The sequence below is a fragment of the Cryptomeria japonica genome, chromosome 3 (genome assembly GCF_030272615.1).
Source record: "Cryptomeria japonica chromosome 3, Sugi_1.0, whole genome shotgun sequence".
In the NCBI taxonomy this organism is placed as follows: domain Eukaryota; kingdom Viridiplantae; phylum Streptophyta; class Pinopsida; order Cupressales; family Cupressaceae; genus Cryptomeria; species Cryptomeria japonica.
Genome location: NC_081407.1, coordinates 312,910,325 through 312,937,673, shown reverse-complemented (window position 1 = coordinate 312,937,673; position 27,349 = coordinate 312,910,325). Strand labels below are relative to the sequence as shown.

General features: G+C 36.2%; 1 protein-coding gene across 1 annotated transcript in view; it reads left to right on the top strand.

The window, feature by feature from the left end:
* Positions 1-11,464: 11,464 nt before the first annotated feature.
* The window catches only part of LOC131047956 (rac-like GTP-binding protein ARAC3), a 51,746-nt gene continuing 35,861 nt past the window's right edge, over positions 11,465-27,349 (top strand). Inside the window, exons 1-4 of the mRNA XM_057981769.2 lie at positions 11,465-11,879; positions 17,232-17,319; positions 17,527-17,636; positions 17,776-17,839. Of these exons, the coding sequence (XP_057837752.1) occupies positions 11,781-11,879; positions 17,232-17,319; positions 17,527-17,636; positions 17,776-17,839 (361 nt within the window). The 5' untranslated portion in view covers positions 11,465-11,780. The remainder of the gene's footprint in view (positions 11,880-17,231; positions 17,320-17,526; positions 17,637-17,775; positions 17,840-27,349) is intronic.

Here is a 27,349-nt window from a genome sequence, read left to right as displayed (position 1 = left end):
CTATGTTCTTCTTGTGTGTTCATGTCAAAATGCACAAATTCCATTACCCCAACTAGATTTTTATTGAACTAGTCTATCTCGTGCTGGGTTGGGTATCTTTCATGTCATGAGAGGTTATGGAAAAGTGTAACTACTTCGTGGTAGGGTGGACACGTGCTCCGACAATGTTCTCACCCGTGATGTGTTCGAGGGAGATAAATGTCGTGAGTCCCTGCCATGTGGTCTTCATGTTTGTACTATGTATTCATTATATTTGACCATGCAGTCTATTGTAAAGGTATATGTTTATATAAGGTATATCTTGTTATCAACCTATGTACTCTAACTTTATAAGTCAAAATGTAATTTCATGTCTTTATCTTATATATTCATACGCGTGGCATTATTATGAACTTGTTGATGTGTAATTTGTGAATTATGTTAAATTTGATATTATGGTGGTCCTTACACTACTGAGGTAGTACTATCAATAATTGGACTTGAAATTGGGGTGGTACTGATTATATCACAACTTACTGCTATGGAAGTGAAAGCGATGTTTGTTGTTGGGGCAGTTGTGATGACACCGAGAGAGGGATCTGTTGTTGAGGTTCGATTCTTGTCGACTAGCGGTCACTAGCATAACTGAAGAGGCAATGGTCATGCCTTGAGTGACCATTTTTGCAAAGATGATGTCCTTACGACTCTCAATGATGTCCTCCACTATTTTAACATTACCTAGATTTTGGAGGAAATAGTCTATAGGACAAATTTGGACATCATTTTCATCAGGTTGATTTACCATGGTCTCATTTGAAGGGTTTTGGTTAAGTGGATCAAAATTAAGAGGCAAGATTCTTGACATAATGGGTGTGACGCTCGAATTTGGATTTGGATAAGGGTCAAGAAATCCTGGGCCAAATTGGCACGGTCGTTGCTCAATTGCTTGTGTTGATTTGGATTGAGTGGTGATGAGCATGAACCATGAGACGAAAAGATGTGAAGATGCTAAAGCCAAGGATCCAAATTGAAGACCAATTTGATGAGCGGTTGATGAAACAAAATGATTGATTGATTGAACTCTTGGTACTCAAATTGCAGTTTTACATGTCTAACTAAGTAAGCGACACAAAAGTTACTCAAGAGGATGCACTCAAGCAATAAGATGAATCGATGCGAACCGAACCTTTGGCTCGAGGTGATAAGGCCACAACAATGTGAAAGGACCAAAACTCTAGACACAATATAGTCAAAATAGTTAATAATGAAGGTAACTAATGATATAAACTATATTGCAACTTTGGGATATGAGACCAAGTATGGAAAAAGGGATTGGTCCTTAGTTTGACCTTTGATTGACTTGGATGATTGATTGAAAGGACTAGATTGATTGACCGAATTGACTGATCCACTTGGTTGATTGAACTTGATTGCAAAAATTGATCAATTAATTGATTTGACTAAAGGATTTGTTGGAATCCAAGAACACTAAGAGGGAGGGTGAATTAGTGTTCTGTGGGAATGTTCAATTTTAACCTTATTATAACGTGCATTCACCAACTGGTAAACCGGTACATATATAATTGAAAGAAGTAAAGAAATCAATAAGCCAATCACACAAATCAATAGCATAACACAAAGAATTATATATGGAATACCTCAAAGAGGAAAAACCACGGTGGGATTTGTGACCCACAATATCAATCCACTGGCCATATGAAAAGATATTACATAATATGGGGGCCTGCACATGCAAGAAGGTTTACAGCCTAGAGCACACTGCTCATCACAAAGGAGACTCGCTGAGTACAGTCACTTTGAATAAGAAAACATAAAACTAAACTCATTTAATGTATCTGCCATGCCTGATTGAGTTTTGGTTCAAGCTTTTACTGTTTCGGTTCTTAAACCCTAACCCCTTACTGGAATAACCTCTTACATAAATGTCCTCATAATATTCACATTACAATCATTATAATCATATCCTACATTTCTCTCATTACACAAAATGATCTAATCAACTGACCTATATACCCTTACAATCCTTCATGCCTCATGTCAACTTACATAGATAATTACAAAATGAATATACATGTCGGCTCAATAACATAAATACATAAATATCAAAGTGAATTGTTGATTGTCGGATCTCCCAATGATATTGGCCTCCTATATCGGTATCCTGTTGTAAGTCATGTTAGCTTGCAATGTCGGTAACCATAGAATCCTTCCTACCCGTGAAGATACATGTTAGTGCCGGTGGCAGTGAAGTGTCTATCGGTGAACAACCAAACCAAGGAATGAAGCCGAAACATGTTGCCATCAATGACAACATATGAAACCAATCAAATGAGTGTCAATTGCCAACATGATTAATGTTTGATTGACTTGATTAAACAATTGGAGTAAAAGATTGATTGATTCGACCCAATTTAAGGATTAATTAGCATTTGATGATTGGAATGACCGCTTGAATTAAAAGAGATGGATCTGAGATGTGACTTTGATTAATTGAGTAAAGTTGATTGAATTCCAAGTAAAATTTGATTTTTGATATGATGCTTGGTAAGGATCTTTGATTTAGAGAAGAAGATAATGACGTTGTGACTTCAAGGACAAATGGTGATGCAAATTAAATTAACGCTCAAGATGAGAGTGCAAGTGAATAGGATGACGATAATGAATGCGCAAAGTGAGACCTTGCATGATGATTACGACGATGCAAAGGGATCAAAACATTTTCTAGGATCAAAGGCAAACTCGTTGGACAATACAAGCAAACTCGACGCTTGGGAATTTCCGCAGAGTAACGAGACAAAATGGTTTCTTGCTATGACAAGAGGCAAACCTGATGTTTTGAATGACAATCTTGCAGTTTGAGATAGTAAACCCGCAATTCTATGATTTGGGCAACCGACTCAAACAATGATAGCGTTCCTACTATTACTAGGTGCGAACCCATGGTTTTGGGACAACAATCCCATAGTTTCTCTGATAGGATAAACAAATGCAAACCTACTAGACTTGACATTTTGGACTCGTTTTTGGTAAAAGGTGATTATGTGGCACAAACATAGCAAGCATACAAACACTTGTTTGAATTAACTGAATGATGAGAGCCTAGATTAGCCCAAGCGATAACATTTTACTGGTTTACACATGAAAACACATCAGGTAGTTCACAACCTAAGGCTGGAAAGTGGATGCTACTCACTAAGGCCCTTCACTATAAATAGCAATACCTTAGACAAAGTGGATATGAATAGACCTAGTGACACTGGTTTCCCCACCACAACACGAGCACAACAATTCTCATTCCCCGAAGGTTTGAAAACCTTTTTTTAATTGAAGAATTTCATACCTCACGATGAAGGGTACATGAAGGGTTAACTTCAGGATACGATCCGCATTCCCTAAATTAGTGAGTATGGGTTTTGGGTCTCTACAACAAATGTTGTCTAGTCATCATTCAGGGACTTGATGGCTATCCATTCAGTGATGACTCACTTAAGAGCCTATCCCAATCCTTGCGAGAGGGTTTTTACGTATCTCACATGAATTTGGTTATTGGAGAAATCATTGGGATATGCTTTTCACCAAGAAGACTTGGGTTTTCAACCTAGCCCATTTATATAGTGGGCCAAATTGAAAGTATCGAGCTTTGAGTCATTCCCTATCATAGGTGTAACACACTGAAAGGTAGGCTTGCTAACGAAATTAGTACATGTTCTCTTACACCCAAGGTTGCTCAGGATCACTAGGGAACATGATACCTGTATACTAATTTAAGGGATCTAATCTAAAATAAAATAAAAGATCACACAAAAAACAAGATTAACTCCCTTAATAAATTGAGGTGTTTTCTAAACTGCTCAAAAGACACATTGTTCATTTTAAAACCAAAAGATTTTTGTTTGAAACACACTCCTCTTTGATAGTCCTACAACAAATAAGTTAGTATTTTTTGAGTTTTGGGTTTTTCTACTATCGAATCTGCACAAACGTTAGCATGAAAACCAAAAGATAGAAGCATATTAGCAGGTTAGTCCAAATTGAGCAAAATTATCATTTAGGAAAAAGTACTGAAAATAAAACATAGAGCAATCCCATAGTTTAACAAAGCATTCCCGCGATTAGATCTATCCTACCTGCAAACCCACCATTACATAGTGCAATCCCACTATTTTACTTACAAAATGCAAATTTTAAACAGACAAACATAGAAGAAAAACAAAGATAGAATGTAAAATGCCACCGTTTTTAAATACACTCTCGTTGTTACTATCCCCAAACCCGCCATTCTATTATCAAACTTGTCATTTTACTATTAAACATGAACAAAATACATGAAAAAACAAATTAGAAGCTAAAAAAAATAAAATATATCATCCATACGACTGTGGGAATGGTGCTATCACTATTTAATAGTTCAACCTTGCTATTTTTTGAAAATGGGCTAGAGCTAAAATTACTTCCACTAAAGTAGGTGTCGACTTAAAAACCCACATTTTTGCCCGCAAGTGTTCAAAATCTACAAAATAACTCACTAAAACAATAAAAAAATGTGAGAATGACTCATGAAGTGGGTCCCACGAGGCATGCCAGAAATGTGAGCAGATTATTGTGCAAAATGAATAAGATTGACAACCTAAAACTACACAATTATCAAGCCTACACTCATGATTAGGATAAAAAGGAAATCAAATAATGCAAATTATAAAGCAATAAAAAGTACAAACCCAATTTCCTTGATTTGATTGTCCTTTGATTTGAATGCGTGCTTGACACTATACTTCCAAAGATGCTTGAATACGCTCCATGAAGAGGAGATATGCAAAACTAAGCTAAAGATGCATGCAAGATGGATTAACGTGGGAAATCAAAATGACATTATGACATTACAATAGCATGAAAGTGGATGAATTGTGAAGGAAAATGAGGGGATTAAATAGGATTTGATGGACATGAGAGGAGACTTGAAAAAGTGCCACTTGTCTCAATTGAGGACAAGTGGCAATGCAAGGAGTGACAAATGACAAGTGTAACCAAGAACACATGTCTATTTGAGAGATAACTACCCAAAATTAGTTTCTTTTCCTAATTTATTAAAATAGGTAATGTGCACATGACTTGGATAAGGTTGGTTGAGATGATAGGGTTGTTAGAATCCTTAGGTTAGATGGTGGGCTAGGCTAGATGGGAGGTTAGAGTTAGGAGACATGTGACCAAAATAAATTATTCAAATTCAAATAAAAGGAAGAAAAAGGTGACATGAACCAAATAAAATAATTATTTATTTTATTTAGTACAAGAAGAATAGGGTAATTAATTGATTAAAATATCAATCAATTAATTAGACATGGCTCAATTAATTAATTTAATTTAGCTAGAAGGGATGCCATAACCAATTAAATAATATTGATTATTTAATTAATATAGGCAACTAAAAGGAATTAAATTTGATTAAATTCATTAACCATATTTAAGTGTCTATAGTATGTTTATAACAACATAGTCTTTTGTGATATATTGCTTAAGGTATCACCTTGGCTTTAGTCATTACATGTTTTGTGTGATTCTAGAGAATCTTTTTCTCAAACTAGACATAGCCAACTAACTATCACTAGTTTCCTCTCTCACAATCCTCAAAACACTAAAAAAATCAACTTCGTGCTTGCTGCCATGTTTGAATATGCATAATAGACTTAGGGGTTATCATAAAATATATTTTTAGTTGCTCATATGTCAGGGTATCTATTAATTGAATACTTATCATTACATGTTCAACCTAGCACATAGGTACATTGTGACACTAGTACTTGGATACATTGTGCTCTGAGTATGTTTTACATTAAGTGAGTATTCAATTTTTTAATCATTAACCCAACATCTTAGGGAACCCCCATTTATCTTATAGAGCTAGAAGTAAAGGTGGTCTTACCCACCTTAATAATTGGTCCTTAACTATCTAGCTCGAAGATAGGTTTGCGGTATTTTTCTTAAGTTTGACACCCTAGCACATGAAAGATTCCCAGGCCTTATGGATTTGGGACTTATAACTCATATCTTGAATGTTTTTCATTTAAAAAAATAAACTTAACTTGGTGCAAACAAGATCTAGGTGAATCTTATAATGCAACTAATAAAATGTAAGCTACATATCTATTTCATAAAAATAAAATTACATAAAACTTTGATAAAAATAAAATAATATATCAATCACCAAGATCAATGAGAATTTAATTATATAATTAATTGTTAATCGTAGCTTAGATTAACTTAAATTAACCGTTCCATAGTATAATACCCCACAAATGAAAATTAAAAAATATAAATATATAAATAGGACATAAAGGGAATTGTTTAGTTATATGGACCAATCACCTATAAAGAGTATTCTATATGCATCTATTAGTGGCTAATCATATAAACCCAAGGCTTCCTAAAGGACAACCACACTAAAAATAAAATAAAAGTATAAACAATATAAATAAATGAAATTTACGATTTGAATGACCTTGTTATAAACAAAATCGTCTTCTTACTTTTAAGAAGATTAAAAATAATATGAATTTAAGGCATTATTTTTTGAACATGTTATTAAATCTTTAATCTTTAAGAAATAGATCATTTCAATATCTTACAAGAAGGAGGTCTCATCAATAAAATTATTTAAAGATTTTTATGTTTGATCTAAAATATTTTGAGTTGTATATTTAACTTATAATATGTATTCGATATGTATAATTGATTTATAGTTAAAATGCTTTATTTAAGTTATAAATTATAATTTCTATTATATATAATAGGTAATTAAGGACTAATTTAGGTGTTCTTCATGACATAAATATGACATATAGGAGGGAGCAATTAGTTTATTAACATTGTATCATGAATTTTATTCTTTTTAAAAACTTTTGGAGCCTACTTTCTCAAAATGACTCGTTATTATCAAGCATTTGCATCTTCTTCTTTTTTGATAGACAAGTGCTACCAATATAAGTGTAGCTCCTTATATTATATTAATCAGGAGCTTACATAACTAGAGATTGTACATGGAGAAACAAGCCCCTGCACCATAATCAAACATCCTCAGCTAATCCTCTTCTAAGAGCACATCAAGGTTAGTTGCAAAGAAACCATTCATGGCTACAAAGTCATCATCTCTCACACATGCTCTGAAGATGTTCCAAGCTATCTTTATTTTCAATTTCTTCCCCTGCGCCTCCAAGTCAAATATTGTGGCCATCAAACCTGAGATTACTCCTATTTCTACTCCATCAAGTGCCTTTAAAATAGTTGGCCAATTATAGTCCACAACCATCTTCTTTCCAATCTCTCTAGCCTTCACCTTTGAGCCCACAATCTATAAAAATGGTTGAAAGAGATTCTTGTAAACCAATCCATCATGGATATGTCCTTCTCCACTAAAACACCTCTTTAGAACCAACACAATGGATTGTTTTTCACCCTTCTTGTTTGAAAATCCTGTTACACTACTCCTTGTGTGTCTCCTCCTCACATTCATAGTTAGCCTCAAAAACAAACACCATCTTTGCCACTTCTCTCTTCCTTCCTCTACTCAACGTTGTCTATATTTTGTTTGATTAAGAGCACTAAGCTTCTATTTATTCTTCTTAACTCCCTCTATTTTCAATGCCAATCCTTTTCTCACTTGATTATGATCTTCCTCCCTATCTTTTTTGTCAAGCAATTTCCATCTATGTATGTCCCACAACTATGATCTCTCCAATTCATATGCATTCCTTACTTTATTTATGTCCCATCTTCTTTTCCTTCCTCCTATCTTTACACCATCTTATTTATCTGATATCTTCTCTCGATCATCCTTCCCTGTTAATTAGACCTTATTTTTTGTCATCCTTCTCCCTGAGTCCACAATGCTCACTCAAAGGCTTTAGATCTCTCCCACCCAATCACTGCTCCTTCTTGCCATCTTCATTAAATATTTGTCTATTTCTCATTTTGACTCGAGTACTTCTTTGTCATGATTTCCAATCCGTTCGTCTAATTGTCATACCTTACTTCCTCCAACATTCATTTTTTTTGTAGCAATTTCTTCTCCTAGCTAGTTTGTTAAGTCATTACCTAGTAGTTCAATCTCATTTTGATGAACTCCATAATTGGCAACAACATCTGCTACTTTGTTTGCCTCTTGATACACATGGTTGATAGAGAAGCTAATCCATTTCCTTTATTAGATCCCAGGCTTCCCCCTTAGATTCTTCAACTTCCAATTTGGCGTCTCCTTCTTGATAAGAGCCTGTATGGAAACTTGAGAATCGCCTTCAATCTCTATGTGTCTTAAACCTTTGATCTTGTAGAGCTTCAATCCCAGCACACCTGCTTCCATTTCTGCCTCATTGTTAGTAAAAACCACTAGCCACTTTGATGTTATCCATAAGCATTGCCCTCTCTCATTTCTTATTATGCAACCGCATCTCCAAGGTTCGCTTTTGATGCTCCATCAAAATTCAATTTGAGCTTATTCTTCTTTGGAACCTCCCATCTGACTTCCTCCCTATTCTACTTCTTATTCATTCCTATTGAGATTGGTCTTCTTAGATCTTTCCATTCTTTCTGCATCCTCTCATTCCAGTATACTTTCTATGATCAATTTGATAACTTCTTCCATCAAAATTTCCTTGTTTTTAAAGATCCTTTTGTTCCTTTCTTTTTAAACTTGCTACATTAAAATCGAGGGTGCACTTATCCAGATATCTACCCATAACACCTTCTTTTTAATTCTAGGCCACCCACATGTAAGAACTCCTTAATATTGTTTTGTTGAGGACTACTTCAACCCAATATTTTTTGGAGCTAATTCCAACTCTGTGTTATGAAAGAACATGATAGTAAGAGGTGATCAAGAGTTTGCATCTTATTTCATATTATATTCTTCTATAGTGCTAGTAAGTTCATTACATTTTGAACTAATTTTTTTATACAAGTAGCTTGTTAGCTACATCTTGAATTCCTTCAATAGTTTTCGTAGAGAAATTACTTGATACATTATTTAGACAAACAAAAATCTTGTTCATTTCTTCAAGTTTATTATCATTATGATCTTGTAAAATCAACATCTCACCTTCTAATTTATCATCAATTTTAAAAACATAAATCATATTTTTCTCATTCTAACATAAGAACAATTGTGGAGATGGACCTAATGCTCAAGCTAAACTTTAATGAAAACCAAGATTGACTTAGAAGAGCAACAACTTTAATAAGAGGTTGATAGAACATTCTCATACCAAGTAATGCAAGGCTTCAATAACAACAAATAAAGAAGGGGTAAAAGGACACCATTTCTTAATAGGCCCATTTAATAGGAATGACATGGTAAGTTCATTATTAATTTCCACTTGAGCTAAATCATCTTAATAAAGAATTTCAACCATTTTGTGAAAGTGAAAGAATGTTAAGGTAGTATAACAACTCCCAACACTAATCTTGAGAGGAGAGTTGTGCAATTTTTTTAGATCTTTACAATAGTTACAAAAAACTTAATAGAAATGAACATAAATAACATGCATACCACAACACAATGGTTTATGTGGGGAAAATCCTTCAAGGAGAAAAACCCCACACTCCAAAAGTTGTCCAATATATTATTAAAAATTAACAACAAAATACAATATACTTGCAAAACAAGTTTTTTACAAGAGTATCACATTCCAGAGATCCAGAGGTAACTAAACAACTATAAGACTTTTACACACAACCTCCATCTCATTCGCTTAATATATAGGAGATATAATACATGAATCTATTAAATGATATATTACAAAACTGTGAGCTAAAACCACCAAAAAAATGGTGCCCAACTTATCTCCAATCCAATTTGTCCTATGATGTGCCAAAACACACACCAACATGTGCAACTCCCTTTTACAACTCATTTATATGTCCAACATATTTTTATGTAACCCATTTCCAGAGACCCAAATTTTGAAGGCCATAACTTTTGATTCGGGTGTCTGATTGATGAACTATTTGAAACGTCGAAAAACTTGAGCCCCCAAATGCCTCTAAGGCCTTAAAAATTGACTTGGAAACTTTCAAACAAAACTTTAAAAAAACAAAAACTTTAATACCTTCATTTAATTTAGACTTGACCTTGCAACAAAAATTTATCGACATGCTTATTTAGCCTATCCATAGTTTTGAATTGTTTTTTAGACTAATTTGGTGCTCAAATGTAAACTTACTATAAATAGCAACCTTATGTAAATGCAATGTTGAGACACCATTTTTATAAGAAAGATAATACACAAGCCTTTTGCTTTAAAAGAATAAACCACCATTCAATTTTATCAGAAGCCTTTCAAATTCAATCAAAACGATACACACGTTTTGCTATAAATTTATTTTTTACCTAAGCCATTCATTGCCATTCAGACATAAGTCATTCAAAATGAACTTGCCTTCAACAAACCTATTTCAAATATTAACTATAATCTTGGGTAGGACTTTAGTAACTCTAATGGCCAAAAACAATTGTCAAAACCTTACATAATACATTAAGAAGAGTTACGGGTCTCTATTTCTTGACCAAAATCATATCTCCATCTTTTAAGACTTTAAGACCTTCTAAGCACTTAAGATCTCTCAAATGAGATAGATTTTTTCTTGTAGAAAATTATGTGATATTTTTTCAACAAAATTTTAAATTACAATATGTGATCTTCATTATTGGGATATATTAGAAGCAATCTATCTTGATGATAGATCATAGAGTGCAATGTGAAACATTCATGAAAAACTCATAATTTTCTACCATTTATGCTAGTTATATGACCAGTAGATATCTAATATCTTTAATCGCTCAAGTAGAACACATTAACGACACTTGAAAACTTATCTCAATCAAATATCTTCATTAAATAGAGTGAAAGATAACTTTAACCACATCCTAACTATAAAAAAACAACAAGCTTATCCTTATCAAGCTTCGAAAACAACCTCTTACCACACAACCTTGCTCTCCTTTCTAACCTTTCACCAAAAAAATCTAAAATAATCATTCTTCTCAATTCAAACCCATCAAAACTCATTACATTTCCATTCATAATTAATAAACCCAAACTTGTCTTTCATATATCCAACTAAAGAATGTTTGATTTTGAAAACCAAACCATAAACCAATAAATAATAAATAACAAACACATAAAAACACAAATAAAAAAAAGAAAGAAAAAAGATCCTCCATGATGGCAAGCAATGATTCCTCTACCTCTTAACTACAACACAAGACAATTATGCCCATCTATATGAAGACTAGCTTCAAAGGGAAGTAATGTATGAGATATACAAATCTTCTAGAAAAAGAATGGAACAAAACACAACCTTTTCCTTCCATACCCATAAGACTTAGGTCGTACTTGAATCAGACTAGGGGTCAATTCAACCCCAACAAACTCTCACGTATATACCAACAAAAGAAAAGATAAATAAACGTGTACCTTTATTACTTATTTCCCAAGCCTCGTCTCGTCATCATATAAAACATTGGACAGCACCGTATAATCGTGGTGTACAAGCGTTCCTTCCATTGGATTCATTTGTTTTTAGCATGTCGTAGGATCGATTCCCGCAGAAGCAAAATTAAAAAAAAGGTTAGGGAGATGAATAAAGAATTGCCATGATTAATGGGGTTTATGTTAGGACCATAAAGAGGAGGGGACCTGCGCTTCCGAAGGCTTATGTTTCGTTTTCGTTAATTAACAGAATGATGAAGTGAGAGCATTTATCAGAGAGACAGATTCTATTCCTCAGAGATGAGTACCTGCAAGTTCATAAAATGTGTGACTGTTGGAGATGGAGCAGTCGGCAAAACCTGCATGCTTATCTCATATACTAGCAATACTTTTCCTACTGTAAGTATTGCAGCTTTCAAATAAACTATTGGTGCTTTAAAAAAAGTGTAGCTTTGTTCAATTTGATACGATTTCAGTGCTATGTGAAAATTAAGTTGTTTTTGGATGCCCTAGATGGAAATTTGTAATGTGGAATGCTGTTGAGAAACAGATCGTATTTTTGTTTGGGGTTGGGACTCGAACACCCTGCCTCCGTGTTGAAAATTTAAAAATTAGGTCTGAAACTCTCAATTTTACCTTGTCGAATGACAATGGAGCGTTTTTTGTGACGTGATAGTTTGCACGGTTTTAGATGTTAGGTTTAGGGTTAATGTCCACTCGTAGATTAGTTTGGGGAGAATTCGGTCACCTTATGATCCGTTTGTTCTGAGTTTTGCACTGCACTATGCCGAGGGAAGTTGACCTGGCTAAATTTGGGGAAAATTTAGATATTTTGCCTCTGTTTTGTCTGATGGCATAATCTGTGTCTGAATTTTTCTACTCAAGTAAATACAGTTAACATTTCTGTTTGAAGTTTGAACCCTTGAACTTCAAGGGGAAGGCTTGTGTAATATCAATTTTTATCATAATTTTGATTTACTTCCCCTTTCTTGTGGGATAATCTTCTGGTGTGTTGCCACGGTTGAATAATGTCTCTTTCGTCCACTCTACCTAGAGTTGTACTTGACATTGTCTGATGGGGGTATGCCCCACCAATGAACTGGATGGAGCATGTAGCCCGATGTCATCAATTTATCATGTTTCCTGTGTTTTGAACCCGTGCTCTATAATGCAAGCAACGTGCTAATTACATTCTACAAGGACCTGTAAATATATTTCACATTTTTCCATGGTTCAAGACAAATTATTGGGGGAATTGTAGCTACATAATAATTTGCAGAGATTAAGTTGATATATTTAGGATTAATAGCCATTTCAAGGTTAATGTGGGTAGATTTCTATTTTCAGTCCTGTTTTTCTATACTATACCTTTTTTTGGGTCTTGTTTCCATTATTGGCAAACTCCCTTAACATATCTGTGGAGAACATGATACTTCTTATTGCACATAATATTATGTGTGTGTTTGGAGGGAATTGAACATGATTCACTTCCAATGGAGTAACATGATCTCCCGCACACTGACATCTTTCACACTTTGTAATGTAATTTTAATTTGTGATAGGTAAATTGAGGGATCTAATGGGGTCCTCGCCCATGAAGAAAAAAAACTTAAATACAACCAAACAAACTAAGGTGCAAATCAATGATACATCAAAACAACCCCGCATAAGGGAATTGAAGGAAACTTAAACAATTTAAGTCAGAAGAGATGCTTCTACAATAAATGTGCAATAAGTTACCAAACACACTAAACTTCTAAGAGGAGTAGAGACAGAATAAAGCATGTCTTGATAAAAATGGTAGGCCCTTTTGAGAAAGAAAGGCCTCCATAGTCGTTTGAGAGCCAATTCCAATTGAATTCTTAGCTTCCAAACACAGCCGTTATGCTTCGGATTTTATTCTTTTGTATTTCTTCTTTGGTGATGAGGGAGAAAGGGTCTTTATAATAACTGTGGAAGATAAATAGGATAATCACCAACTCGTGATCTGAAAGAGGAATTTGAGTCTTGAGGCCTACATTTTCACAATCAAGAGGCAAATCTACCAAGTGAGCTGCTGCCTTTCTTAAAACCAGCAAGCCGAGATGAAAGCAAAGAGAGCCTTCATTTGAAAAAACTTGCTAATAGAGTATTGAATACCTGTTGTGGTTTCCTCCTTTGTCTTCTCCTTTTCAGACTTCATCCACACTTGCCTTTGAGCGTGCAGTTTGCTTTCGTTTTTTGACACTGTGACTGAGCAATGGTTAAGAATTTTGAGTTAAATAAATGATCTTCCTCTTTTTTCCCCTTAAATCATGATACATCAAATCCACATCATCCATCATTTGGAATCATCTTTACAGGGTAAACCCAGTTAAGTAAAATTTTGAAGCTGTGAGTTCTCTAAACCAAGGCCGACCTCTACTGCAGTTGTTTCCAGCTTTTGCCTTCGCTGAACCACTGTGCCTGGCTCCCCAAATATTTCAAAGGTTCTAGAACCCCCATATGGTGCTATGGAACCTCGTAAAAGATCCATAACTGAAACAGGAGATGGATCATTCAAATCTTTTCTCCCTGAAGCTAAAACCGACCGTGATTCCACCAAATAAAGGCCTTGTCTGGCTATCTTGATTTTAGAATCCATTTCTGTAAAAAAAACAGAAAAGAACTGGGAAACCTGCAGAAAAGGCATTCATCAATTTTGTGCTCTATCTTGTGACAATGGAAACATCCAAAGGACAGTCCTTTGAAGTGCACATTTTAAAGCCAGGACGTGAAGAAGGATTCCACTGGGAACGATGCAAGGGTTTACAAATGTCAGCTACCAACCAGTACTGCCATTGACTTAAATCAATTTTTTCATAAGCACCAAAGGAAGACTATAAAATCAGGTTTAAACAGGGATCTTAGCCATAATTTCCACCTCTAAATTAAAAAAGGGTTTCTGTGGAAACAAATTTAGCTCAACTTTGCCAAAGAACAATGGACCATTGTACCATGCAAAACTGGGATCCTCCTCTGCTTGAAACAGAATTTGAAAGAAACCCTTTGACAGAAATAACAAAGGACAAACAATGCTATGCCAAGGACTTTCCATCCATTGATAAATACCAGCAATCTGTGGTCATCTGCCCACAAGAGATCTAGAGTCCAAGTCCTTTGAAATCTGATCATTGCAATCTTCAGGAAGGGATCACATGCTGAAATTTTCTGCTAGCTTCACTAGAATGTCCTCAAATATAGTACCATTGGCTCAGGGTGTCCTGAAAGCTTTCCAACAATACCCTACCTCAAAGAACCCTAATCTCCTTTTGACGTGGCTCAGATTTTACTGCAATTTCAGAGCTGAAATTGAATCAAAGAACAATTTTAATGAGCAAAGGAGACTCAACAATATTATCTTTTGTGATTTGGAACTTGCAAAATTCACTGCAGCAGTGAAATATACTGGAGGAATTTTAAAGTTTTAAGTAAATGATGCCCTTGACCGAAACCCCATCTGGAGGAGGCAGTGAAACACCCCCTGCGGATTTATCCAGAAGCCCAGAAGAGCTGAGAAAGCCCAACTGAAGATATGAAAGGTCACCAGTGGCTCAGTTGTCTTTCTTCTGTTTCAATTTGAAGGATGTCTGGTTCTTCTTGCAATCACCTGTTATGGCTCTAATCTTCTGGCCTTTGGAAAAAGTGTAGCCTTCCTTACTAGTCTGAAACACACTTTGAACTCATTTCTTTTCTCTGCTGAATCTTCTTCCTTGGTTGGCACTGCTGCATATTTGTCTGCACCTACCACTACTTGCATCTTTGCCTTCATCTGCCACTACGCCTACCCTGCTGCCTATGCTTGCCATGTCACATTGAAAGCTATACTTTATTGTGCATGTTTAGTGTCTGTAAATTTCTTTTTTCCCTCCTTCATGTTCATTCAGTAGAAGGGAATTTATGACGGCATAATGAATTATGGTGTGTAGGTTGTATCTTTCAGTGCAAATTATTAGGGTGAAATTCTGGATTCAACATTTTATTGTTATCCTTCCCAATGTTTTAAGCCTTACTAATGGATTCATAATTAGGGCAGAAGCCGTTGCTTAATATTTAGAGCATCACTAACAGGTTAACCGTAGCCATTTCTTAAGGAGAATAAAACGTATGCTTTTACACTAATATGCCACAATAAGGAAAATATTACAGGGGGAAAGTTAAAAACAAGTGAACTATAGTTATAATTTTAAATTTAGTCCCTATTAGGCAAGTGAGAAATTTGATGGATAACTTTGTGTTTTAGTTAATCAAGAATTAGAATAGTTGATATATCATTTAATTTCCATAGTTTAGAATCTAGATATTAGATTTGGTATTTTTAGCAGCGTAATCTGTTATTTTTCTTCTTTAGTTTGCTCTTTAAAGAGCTTTTGTCCTTCTAAATTGTTTGTATCTCAAATACATGATATTTTAAGATTCTAAGCATCAGAATTAGTTTCATGCCCAATTTGAAGTTAATCTAGAGTAAATTCAGCTGGTATTTGGTTCGTTCATTGACAGCTTTGAAAATCAATCTGTTGAAGAGTTTTCCCCCTTGTTTACTGGTAATGTTACCGAATTTTGGTATTACAGTCTGGTGAATGTGGTTATGGTGTTTTATTTATTTTTTAGAAATTTTTAATGCTATAGTTTCAGTATCCAAATGTTTTTATTAGTCCACCCATTAGTGTTTCAACAATAAATTTGTAGATGCATTTAATTTTATTTTTTTGATCATAATTTGAGGAAAACATGCCTTATCTCAAAGTGGAAGCTAAAATATTTCACCCTCCTTGTAGGAGATTGTTAGTTATTAGTGTTATAACTTGTAATGTCCCCTTTTTTATTAGATCCGCAACCCTGTGTTTGCCAGCAGTTAGACAGTACTGAGTTTGACTGAGCCCTCTGTTGGCAGTTAGAAAGGAGAAGTCTTTCAGCGAATGCAAGATGACTGGGTCCTCCTTTGAGGCTGTTTGGTCTGGTAGTTAGGTAGTGATGGATCAATTAGTGGCCAGTGATTGGGAGTTATTTGCCAGTTAGAAACCACTGAGTGAGGAATTGATCAGTTAGCTGCCAGCAATTTGTGGGGAGTTGTTTGTCAGTAAAAAAACACTGATTGAGGAATAAATTTTCATTGGTTTGGGGTCACTTGAGCTGAGGTGTACAAGAGGTAATGGGGAAGAAGGAGAAGGCAGCATTGAATATTGCAAAATCATTTCTTTTTCTTAGCTGGATGTGGTGTTTCCGCAGCTGTGGCTTGGAGACAAAATTCTTCATGCATGGATATCAACCATCGTGGGTACAAAAGCCCTCAGGATACAGTATGAGTTGTAGAGTGTCAGTAGGATCATCAGTGAAATGCAGTTTGAATGCTGGGGTGTCTGGTAAACTGTATCAGATAGCTATATATACATTTGAATGTTTGAACTTTGTAGTAATTCTGTGTTTGAACTTTGTGTTATGCACATTTAGTTTGTTAATTACAGACCTCTCTGCTCTTTCGAGAAGTTAATTGTCTACTTTTTACTGACACTGAGTTTCCATAGTTGGACTTGGAATGTTAAAGATAAATAATTTACTATTCATCCCTGGTTTGTATTAGGGCATTTGCAGATGATATTTGACCCTTCTATTTAGAGTTTTGAAGTGCATTTTGTTAAAGAGTTTTGGTCCTCAAGGGCTGACTGTGAATCTCAGGCATCTTTTGTATCAAGGAGTAGAGCACATTCTTACATTGTTTGTGATGGATTTCAGGACTATGTGCCAACAGTTTTTGATAACTTTAGTGCTAATGTTGTGGTGGATGGCAACACAGTCAATCTTGGCCTTTGGGATACAGCAGGTATAAATTTTGGAATGACACTTTATATTGGATCACTAATTGTCTAAGCATTTTAAGCTGTGATTATGCAGCATGTGCTTTTCATGCTTCAAAATTATCCCAGATCATTTAGTGTGTTGCATTCCCTTTTATTCCTATTTTTCTAGTGATGGGGTGAGTTACAGTACCATAAATTTCTAAAGTTTTCTGTTGCATTCTATGTTACAGGTCAAGAGGACTACAATAGGCTGAGACCTCTGAGCTACAGGGGAGCAGATGTCTTTCTTCTAGCATTTTCTCTCATTAGCAAGGCAAGCTATGAGAATATCACAAAAAAGGTACTACATATTCTGTCAGTTTCGATTTGTTATAATTTTTTTGAGACTTCCTACAAGAAGTTTGTTTTTGCTTCCATTTAAGTATTGTTGTTTGTTAAAATGAATAAGTCTTAACTCCAATGATGCCTTAACCATGCAGTGGCTTCCTGAGCTGAGACATTTTGCGCCCGGTGTTCCAATAATTCTTGTTGGGACAAAATTAGGTAAAATTTTATGCAGACTTGATTCAGCCACTGTTACTAGAGCCACATTTGTTTCTTTTTTAATGTTTAAAATATTCAAGTTTCTGGGATTTATCATTCCTTTTAAATACTTGCATGTGTCGCTATGAGTAGATGCAGAGAATTAATATTGTATAATGTTAATTTAAAAACTGGTTCACATATGTGTGACCAATGTATAAATAAGCACTATCTAAATGAAAGATTAGGAAATTTGAAAGTAATGAGTTTGAATGCAATATCGATGAACCTAAGTTCCACTAGTTTAGAATTCCTACCCAAGTTAGTGAAGAGTAAATGCCCTGTGTTAGTTTTTAACTGGATGAATAAAAGTATTGATGTAAAGACAATAATATTGATGAAGGCAAGCCATTATTATGATTTGTCATTAATGTAGCTTGTTGTCTTCACACAAGCTAATGTAGTAAAACAACTAACTTGACATTGAAATTAGCATCTAGGTTACATTTACACCAACTCTACTTTAGAGGTCCTTTGGCTTATATTGCATGAGTGGGACATGTCTTCTTTCAAGATTACCCAAGACTTGCACTTGGCCTCATCCATAAGGGTATGGCACACAGAATTGGATTGATAATAAATCCAGTTAATAAGTGTAAATTTGTACAATTATGTATGAATGATAAAATGCACTCTGATATTTGAATATGGGTTGCCACGATGAGACTCTCAATGATTTGCCACTTTAGCTCATCCCATTCGACTTCAAATTAATCTTTTTAAATATTTATAGTTCAAAGTTTTTCTATTAACTATGTTCTAGTTTATAGATTCTTTATATCTTTCAGAGGTAAAAATTAATATGAAAAGGATTACAATGCCCTTCCTTCGGCTAGAAACAATTCAACCAGAAGTCATGAGTTGCCAATGGTACAGATATCATGAGGATTTGCCAACCTACAGATATGTAAGCGAGCAAGTTATTTGCAGCCTTTAATCTATAGGAAAAATGTTTGTAAAGAAAAATATAGTGACAAAAGCCCAAAATGCCAAAAAGGTCAGCTTTTCTATGAGAGATTTTGACAAATTATGCCTGACTCAAATTACAGACATGTTAAAAGAACCACATAGTTACTATGAGGCAGAAGATCATCCTATGATCAATACAGAACCTTCTCAAGCTAGACCAGGATAACCACTCATCAATCCTGTGTATGGATTCTAAATATAAAATATACAGTCATGGGAATTTAAAGAGTTGGCCTAATTATCTGAATTCTGCCTTCTAGGAAGAACAGTTGCCCTTCCTGACGTGATGGCTTTCTGTTGATTTTTTGTCAACTACGGATTTCAGTGTATTGATGCATTCCTCCCTACAAATAAAGGAATGGCAAGATAGTGTGAAGGTAGATATCCTTTAGTATTTATTTAGAATTCTGCAAACTAGTATTGGATAAGTGTTACGTACTAGAGTGAAAGTGATAATTCTTAATTTCTGCTCATTTGCCTGTTGACCTTCTCCTTACTAGTAACTGGGCATAGCCTTCCTGAACTGTTTTGCCTCTTGGGATGATGAATTTTGCTATGAGAAGACAAATTCATGAAATGCTGGTCCTTTTTATAGAAATTTGAAAGTAATTGATACCATGTGGGGAAAATTTGAAGGAATGGAAATGTATTGCAAATATCTGCTTGTTGGTGGCTTTTTAGTATTGAAAAAATAATCATGTTTAGTGTGCATTTTATGGGAAAATTTATCAAATTATTTTTCACTAAATTTGTAGCAGGCAAATTAAATTTCAACAGTACCATTTGACTAATTGGCAGAACATAGCTTATAAATTCATTCCATGGCCCAGTTAAGTTGGTTCCCCCAGTGGTTAACTTTATATAAATTTACTTTTGAGTTGACATTTACTCCAAAATCTCTCTTTTCACCCTGGTCACATTCATCTGTTTTCCCCTCTTCTTCAGCTCAATAGTTTCTGTATGGTGTCATGATGTCCTGTGGGACTTGACTAGGAAAATTCACAGTAACTTCAATTTGATTAAAACTGTGATGGGCATCTTGCTGCTTATAAAAAAATTGAAAATAAAATTTGTGGATATTGTAAGGATATGTTAAGATCTATTGAGTTGAGGAAAAAGATAGATGATTAACCCACCTTTTACTGAATTTTTGTGTTGTTGGGGAGAGGTGCAATAGTTTAATTGGTATCACAATGCATTTGCCACAGTGTGCTTTTCTGGTGCTTGTGCTATGATTTTACTGCTATTGCTCCAATTTGCATTTTTGCAGTACTCTTGATGCTTGTTCCATGTAGCATTATACTTTGCAACAAACAAACGCTAGCCTATTGACTAGAATGCATGATGATCACTTGAAAATATTACATTGTATCTTATGATAGTGGTACAACAACTTATCATATTTTATCATTTTAGTAAAATTGTTATTATTAATTTAGAGTTTTTTAGCTACATGATTTATAATATATGTGTGGCCATCTCCAATAAGCCAGTGGTGTTTCTTGATGGCTAGTACATACTATTTGTTATCACCTTGTGACCTAGAATCTGTCGATGAAAGCCAGTTGTTTTTCTTGATGACTAGCACTTACTGTTTGCTATCGCCTTGTGACCTATAATCTGTCAATGAATTGGTTTTATTCACAATGATTTGAATTTTAGCTACGTTACCCCAAGTTTCCGGGACGGCAAATTTTTTTGCCAAATTTGGGGACGGAAGGGGACGGCAAAGGGGACGGCTATATAAAATATAGGGAAAATTTAAAATATATAGGAAAATTCTAAATGTTCATATGAAAACATGGATAAAGCATGCATCTATACATTATATTCATATGAAAACATGGATATAGCATGTGTATGATACTATGAAAACATTTTAGAATGCAAACATCGAACATACAATATTATCAATAGACTCAATACTCAATATGCACTCATAATTCAGAATTTCAATTCATTCACATTGTCAATATGCATATCATAATAGATATTAAAGAAATAACATACATAATGGAGCCTAATCAGACTCGGAGGTTAAATTTTCACTACTTCCATCAGCGCAGTTTCCTCCAATATTTTTCGACGGGGGTTTGAGGGCAGCGCCCCCAAGTTGGGGTCAAGGGGCATCGCCCCTTGCGGGCTCTGTTGACGTGTATTTTGTACACGATCATACACAGAATAAAATACCCAAAGGCATCTTATCCTCTCTTGAATAAAGTCGCTAACTGCTGAAGATTTCGCAAGAAGGATTAGTTAGGATGACTCCAATGTTCTTTTTAGTAGGGTCTCTACGTGTGGATAAGCACCAGTGTTCGTTGTGATTGCTGTGTCATCAAGGGGCCTTACGTTGCCGAAGATTTTGCTGAACTAAACAAGCCTTTTCAAAAAAATAACAAAAGGATAGGGTTTGCAAGAGGTCTAATCTAGTCTAACCCTAAGAATGACTTGATGTGGACTAGACTTGGTGAGATTCAACCAACTTCAATATTGCCATAAATTAACAACTCAATTGAAATTGATGCGATCTTCTAAGGTAACAAATGATTTTTCAATACATCAAAGATCAGGAACACTACCACGAAGGTACATATCCAAGATACAACAATAATTGAAGGTTTGAGTGATTCCAATATCTCCAGTCGACCACGCAAGGCGTTCCTACAATCAGCAAGAAGCTAGTGGTTTGGAAAGCGAATCCTACCAAAGATCAAGTCCAACACTTTGTCCTTCGAATTAACACACTACTTCGATTGAGAATGATTCAAGGAAAATGAACAACCATGAAGATAACCAAAAGAATTGCAACAAAACACCATAACTTCAATATTTCATTGATCTCAAAGCCATCATGTACAACAATTGCTTGAATTCCTTTCTCAAAACTCAATCTTGCTACAAAAGTAAATTGCTTCTAAACTCTAATCAATAATCTCTAACTCTCTCTGATTTCTTCTTTTTAAAATGAAATGAAATGAGGGTATAAATAGCATCCTCAATTACAATGAATGGTCCAGATCAAAAGTAGATCAATGGTCAAGATCATGACACCTAAACCCTAATTAGGGTTTGTTACAAATAGCCTCCTTTTTACTGAACAATATTAAATGCATAGCCAAATATTAAATTTGGCACAAAAACCTAGGAGACATAGACCAATGACAATTAAGATGCCATGTCATCTATAACAACCTTTCATCTAGAATCTTATTCCCTTTCCAATGCTCCTTTTTAGCATATGCAATGAATCTTGATACGATTCCTTCGATCTCAGCAATTGGAATCTCGGGAAGATTCTTCATTCTTTCTTCCAAGTGGATGACCTGATCAAATGCCTCGAGAAGAGCAGCGTCCCATCCAGGTTCAAGTTCCTTAGTCTTTTCAATCAAGAGCATGGTAGCAAACATCTGATCCTGTTGCTCATCTGTGATATTAGCGTCTTTGCAAAAGATGACCTTGATTCTATCCTCTAATTCCTGCAAATCCACATCTGTCTCGACTTCGATCCTCCTACCAAGAATGGTACGAAGTACCTCAAATACTCTGTCCTGGATCGGGTTGATCACCTCTTCAACATGGCTACATCTAATACTGATGTCCTCGAAGAGAACTTCCTTCATCTGGAGTAAGGTTGACCACTGAAGTAAACTGTGAGGTCCTCCATCCATGATCTTTTCCTGTGCTAAGACCTTCCTTGATGTTTGTCTGATTACTCGCAAGACAGGGATGATAACATCTTTGGTATGAGCAAAAGCGGCCACTGTTATCATCAAGTTGTGGATAATCTCAAGAACCTGAATAGCTCGGTGAATGGTCTGCATCATTCTTGTTGCAAATTCCATGGCGACTGTATGAGATTTATCCATCCAAGTACTCATACGCTGGACCATACTCCTGAATCTCTCTGCCTCACCAATTGATTGAAGGGGAAGTGCCTGTATGGGTGATCTTGCTGGATCCTGACGTCCTAAAGGCTGATTGAGATGGCTGAAATATGTTCTCCATGCACCAACTTCTCTCTCAAGCTTTCTATTTTTCTCCATTTCTTCCCTAAGCTTATCTTTCAACGCCTCAAACGAATCGGTGGCATCATCTAGTGTCTGCTCGGTTGTGGATGGACCTAGCTCAAATGTCTCCATATCATATTCCTCTGCTAGGATCTCACCTTCATACTTGTCTACTACCGGTGTAGCTATCTGTAACTTTCTGGATCCAGTCTCATCTCTAATCATCTTGGACATCTTGGTAGCCTTCCTCTTCTCTGTCACTTCCTGGGAATGTCCAACAAGGCTCTCTAAATCAATCACATTGTCTTCGTCCTCGATCACAATCACCTTCGTTAATCTTTCCTTCAACCAATCCGGGATGGCCGATCTGGTCTCTTTAACCTGTATCTCCTTATGTAATGCTTCTTCTTCTCTAGGAGGAGATGTTACCTCGTCATTGTTCTTGTCTTCATGCAACTCATAATCTTGGAGAGATCCACCTGGTGACCCTTGAGATGCCTGTCCTTCTTTATCATTCTGTACCATTGACTCCATAGACTCTTCTACTTCAAGTGTCCTCTTCTCTTGTCGAGAAGATGTGCCGGATGAGCGATCTCGGTTGGCCCCTTGTTTCTTGTTGGAAGACTCATTCTTCTCGGGTCTCTCTTTTCTCTTTGAGCCCCTAGGATGGAGATTGCCTTCACTTGCACTTCGAAGGTTGCCTTCGCTTGCATTTCTGGGATTAGGATTACCTTCGCTTACACTAGCTCCACCTTCGGCTGGTTTCTCTTCCAAAGTGAAAGTCATAGCTATGCCTTGCTCTCTCAACTTCTGATGCTGCACATCAACCCATCTGCGAGTACAAGACAAGACTGGAGCCATCAAAGCATCTAGATCCACGACCTCGGGCTCATTCCAATCTAACCTTACTGATTTGCTTTCTCGATCATAGGATGACTGGAGATGTCTGCCACTGTCCTGAGCTTGGTTGGCCACTCTGTAAATCTTGCACTTCCTGATGAAATCCAAAGGCAATCTAGAATGCATCTTTCTTTTCACTTCAAGATCGTCTAGGAGATTCATCATAAAATCTTCTATCTGAAACTCATGCTTAAACTTCCTACCGACTGTCTCCTCTATATATCCATGTGGATCAAAGCTTTCTCTCAAGGCAAAGAAGGAAAAAGAATACAAAGCTAACTCCTTCTCTGCGTCATCCATGGCTAAAGCATTAGGACATACCTCAACTGAATTGCCCAATATGATAGGTACCGGAACTCCATTCCCATGCCTGTGTCTGAACGCCTTCGCATAAGCTGCCAACTGTCTTGTTACCTCAAGTAACACTATTCTGTCTGTCGGATATCTCGGCAACATGTATGGAGGTGAAGGACATCCATGAACTCTGATATAAGTAAACTTCGGAAATTGGATAAACCAAGCACCGTACCTCTTTACTAGCTCTTGAGCATCCTGAGATAATCTGTTGTGAATCCCGCCTTGCAACGTCCTCGTGATGTTCATTGTGAAGGTATCATTAACTAACTTGTAGTTGCTTCCTAGCGGATGATGCAAGTGAACATAGGAATCACAAACTCTGACCTCGCCGGGTCCTCTTCCAATCACCCCTCTGTGAGGTAGTCCTGCGTACTCGAAGCTCCTAATCAAGGCATAGATGACGTATGAACTCATGTGGAAGGACTTGGTAGCCTTGAGTCTCCTCAACTGTACGTCCAAGCAATGGCTAATCATTCTAGCCCAATGTATTGTTCCTTTTCCCTGAACTATCACCTGGATAAAGTAGAACATCCACTTTTCAAAGTAAAAAGCTTGAGGTGCACCTGTGACTCGGTTGAGCATTGTAATCAAATCTCTGTACTCCTCCTGGAAATCAATCCTGTGTGGTGTGTTCGGGATCTTGCTCAGGCGAGGACGACTCTTGAGTAACCAGTTCTTGTTGATGATGCTTAGGCAAGCATCTGGATCATCTTCGTACATGGACCTGGCTCCTTCTATGCTCTTGTAAACCATATCCCTGTGCTCTGGAAGGTGGAAAGCCTCACTTATAGCTTCCTCTGAAAGATAAGCTAAAGTGTTTCCTTCCTTGGACACCATCGTTCTGGATTGAGGATCATAATGACGAGCACACTCGATCATCAACTCATGGCACTGTACTGCTGGAGGGAAGCCGGCCGCCTTAATGATGCCACTTTCAATTATCCTCCGGGCGACAGGTGATGGCTTGCCAATGTAAGGGACCTCTCGAAACTTCTTCGTACTGAGGTTGCCCAAGTTGGTATCTCCAATGTTGCTCCATTTAGACACGATCTTGGTCTCCACTTCTTCGGTCTTTTGATCTTCCTTCATGAGAGTTGGACGACTGGTGGATGCTCCCGCCTTCGGGGTCACCATACCTACACAACATTTCATAATAAGAACTAGATTTTGCAATGTATAACATAGATTAGATTAATTTTAGGAAACTTCATGATAAGTCCTTGAGTTATCATTTCCTAAATGACGATTGAGCTACTGAGATTCAAAATTCAAAATTTCAAGCTATGACGATCAAAAAAAATAAAATAAAACAAGAAGAATACGCCATACCTCACTTAAGAGCTTAACTCTAAAATGCAAAATAAAGAGAATCGCCTAGGCAAAATTAATGCTTGAAGCTTTTCTACGTGATCCTTCTTCAAACGAACGTCCACCTAACAATTCGCCACCTTTGGGGGGGGGTCTTTAACGTGATCTTTGACAAGTTCGCTCAACTTTAATCAAACTCGCACTCCTTTGGATGATGTTCGCACCACTTCCTTTGCTAAATTCGCACACTCCTTTGTCTTCTCCAAATCGCATGTGAAGGATGTTGAATGATGGTTTGAAAATAAAATAAACCACTCCCCTTTATAGGCGCTCACCCTCTTCATTAACTCTAGGCCGACTTGGTAATTAAAAACAAATTTAAAATAAATTTAAAGGCCGACTTTTGCAAAAACAAGAGATTCAAGCGCTCCAAAATTAATTATTATTTAAATTAATAATTAATTAATTAAATGCCTTTGTTTTTAATTAATAAATTCGATTTTTTTAAAAGGCAAAAATTAATTAATAAATGCTTTGCGCTATTTTTAAATGCTATCTTTAATTAAATTTATCGATTTTTAGCATTTAATAAAATTCAAAATGTTTTAGCGCCAAAACTTGGAGAGGTGGAAAGATACAAACCATATCGCTCTGGTCCCTGACTGAGGGACAGGAGCGAACTTGCATTTTAGCCTTGATTTTTTTACCTTTTACGTTCAAAATCTCCATCTTTACGTTGAAACTGGCATGTTTACTAGGAATCTCGAGCTTGATCGACTTGATTTTGTGGATGAATGCCTTCTAGGGTTGATATCGCCCTGGTCCCTTGGTGAGGGACAGGAGCGAACCTTGTATTTTCTCCTTGACCTTTGTTTCTTCAATCACCAATCTTCATCATGTGGCAAGCAATGACGTTATCCCTTCACTCCATGCTTGCTTTTCTTGGCTTTTACGAGGCATTTTGATGTTTGAATGGTTTTCGCCCTGGTCCCTTGGTGAGGGACAGGAGCGAACTCTGTGTTCTAGCCAAAACTCGTCATTTCTTAACCTTAACTTCTCGTTCATCATCTTCCAAATGATATTTTCAACCTTGTATAATCTTGCTTTGACGTGATCTTCGAAGGAAAATGAGTGTTTTTGTGAAAATCGCCCTGGTCCTTGCCTGAAGGACAGGAGCGAACTTTAGTATTCTGGGCTCATCTTTGTTTCCATCAATTTGCAATCACCTTCACAACGTAGAATGAGGTCCTTTGATCCTTATTGAGCACTCGAAACGTGACCAACATCCAAAACTTAAGCCTCCATAGAAATTTCGCTCTGGTCCCTGACTGAGGGACAGGAGCGAACTAGGGCATTTAGTGCAAAATCTTCATCATATTGACTTGCAATTGTCTTCAAGGCGCAAAATGATGTTCTTCACTTCCTTTCAAACACTTGAAATGTGATTAATTAACATAAATTTGGACACATTTGAACATTTCGCTCTGGTCCCTTGGAGAGGGACAGGAGCGAATTTGGGTATTTTAGTGTAAATCCTTCATCTTTGGTGGTCCTTGCAACTTTGTTCTTCGTCGATACACCTCAAAATGTCCTTGCCAGCTTGTATCCTGACTTAGAGTGGTTTAAACTTGGGAGGAAGGCAAGACAAATACCATTTGGCCCTAGTCCCTGGCTGAGGGACATGAGCGAATTTGATGTTTTAGGCTCAATCACATTTTGCTAACTTCCAAAATTATCTTCAATGGACTCGATGTGGATCCTTTCACCTATTCTTGGCATGAAATTCGTTCTAACTTAGTGAAAAATTGACCTAAGGCAAAAATCGCTCTGGTCCCTTACTAAGGGACAGGAGCGCCTAGGCCAATATGGGCCTTACTTTGGTATCTTGCAATCTTCAATTTGTCTTCAATAGGTTCATTACACTTTCTTT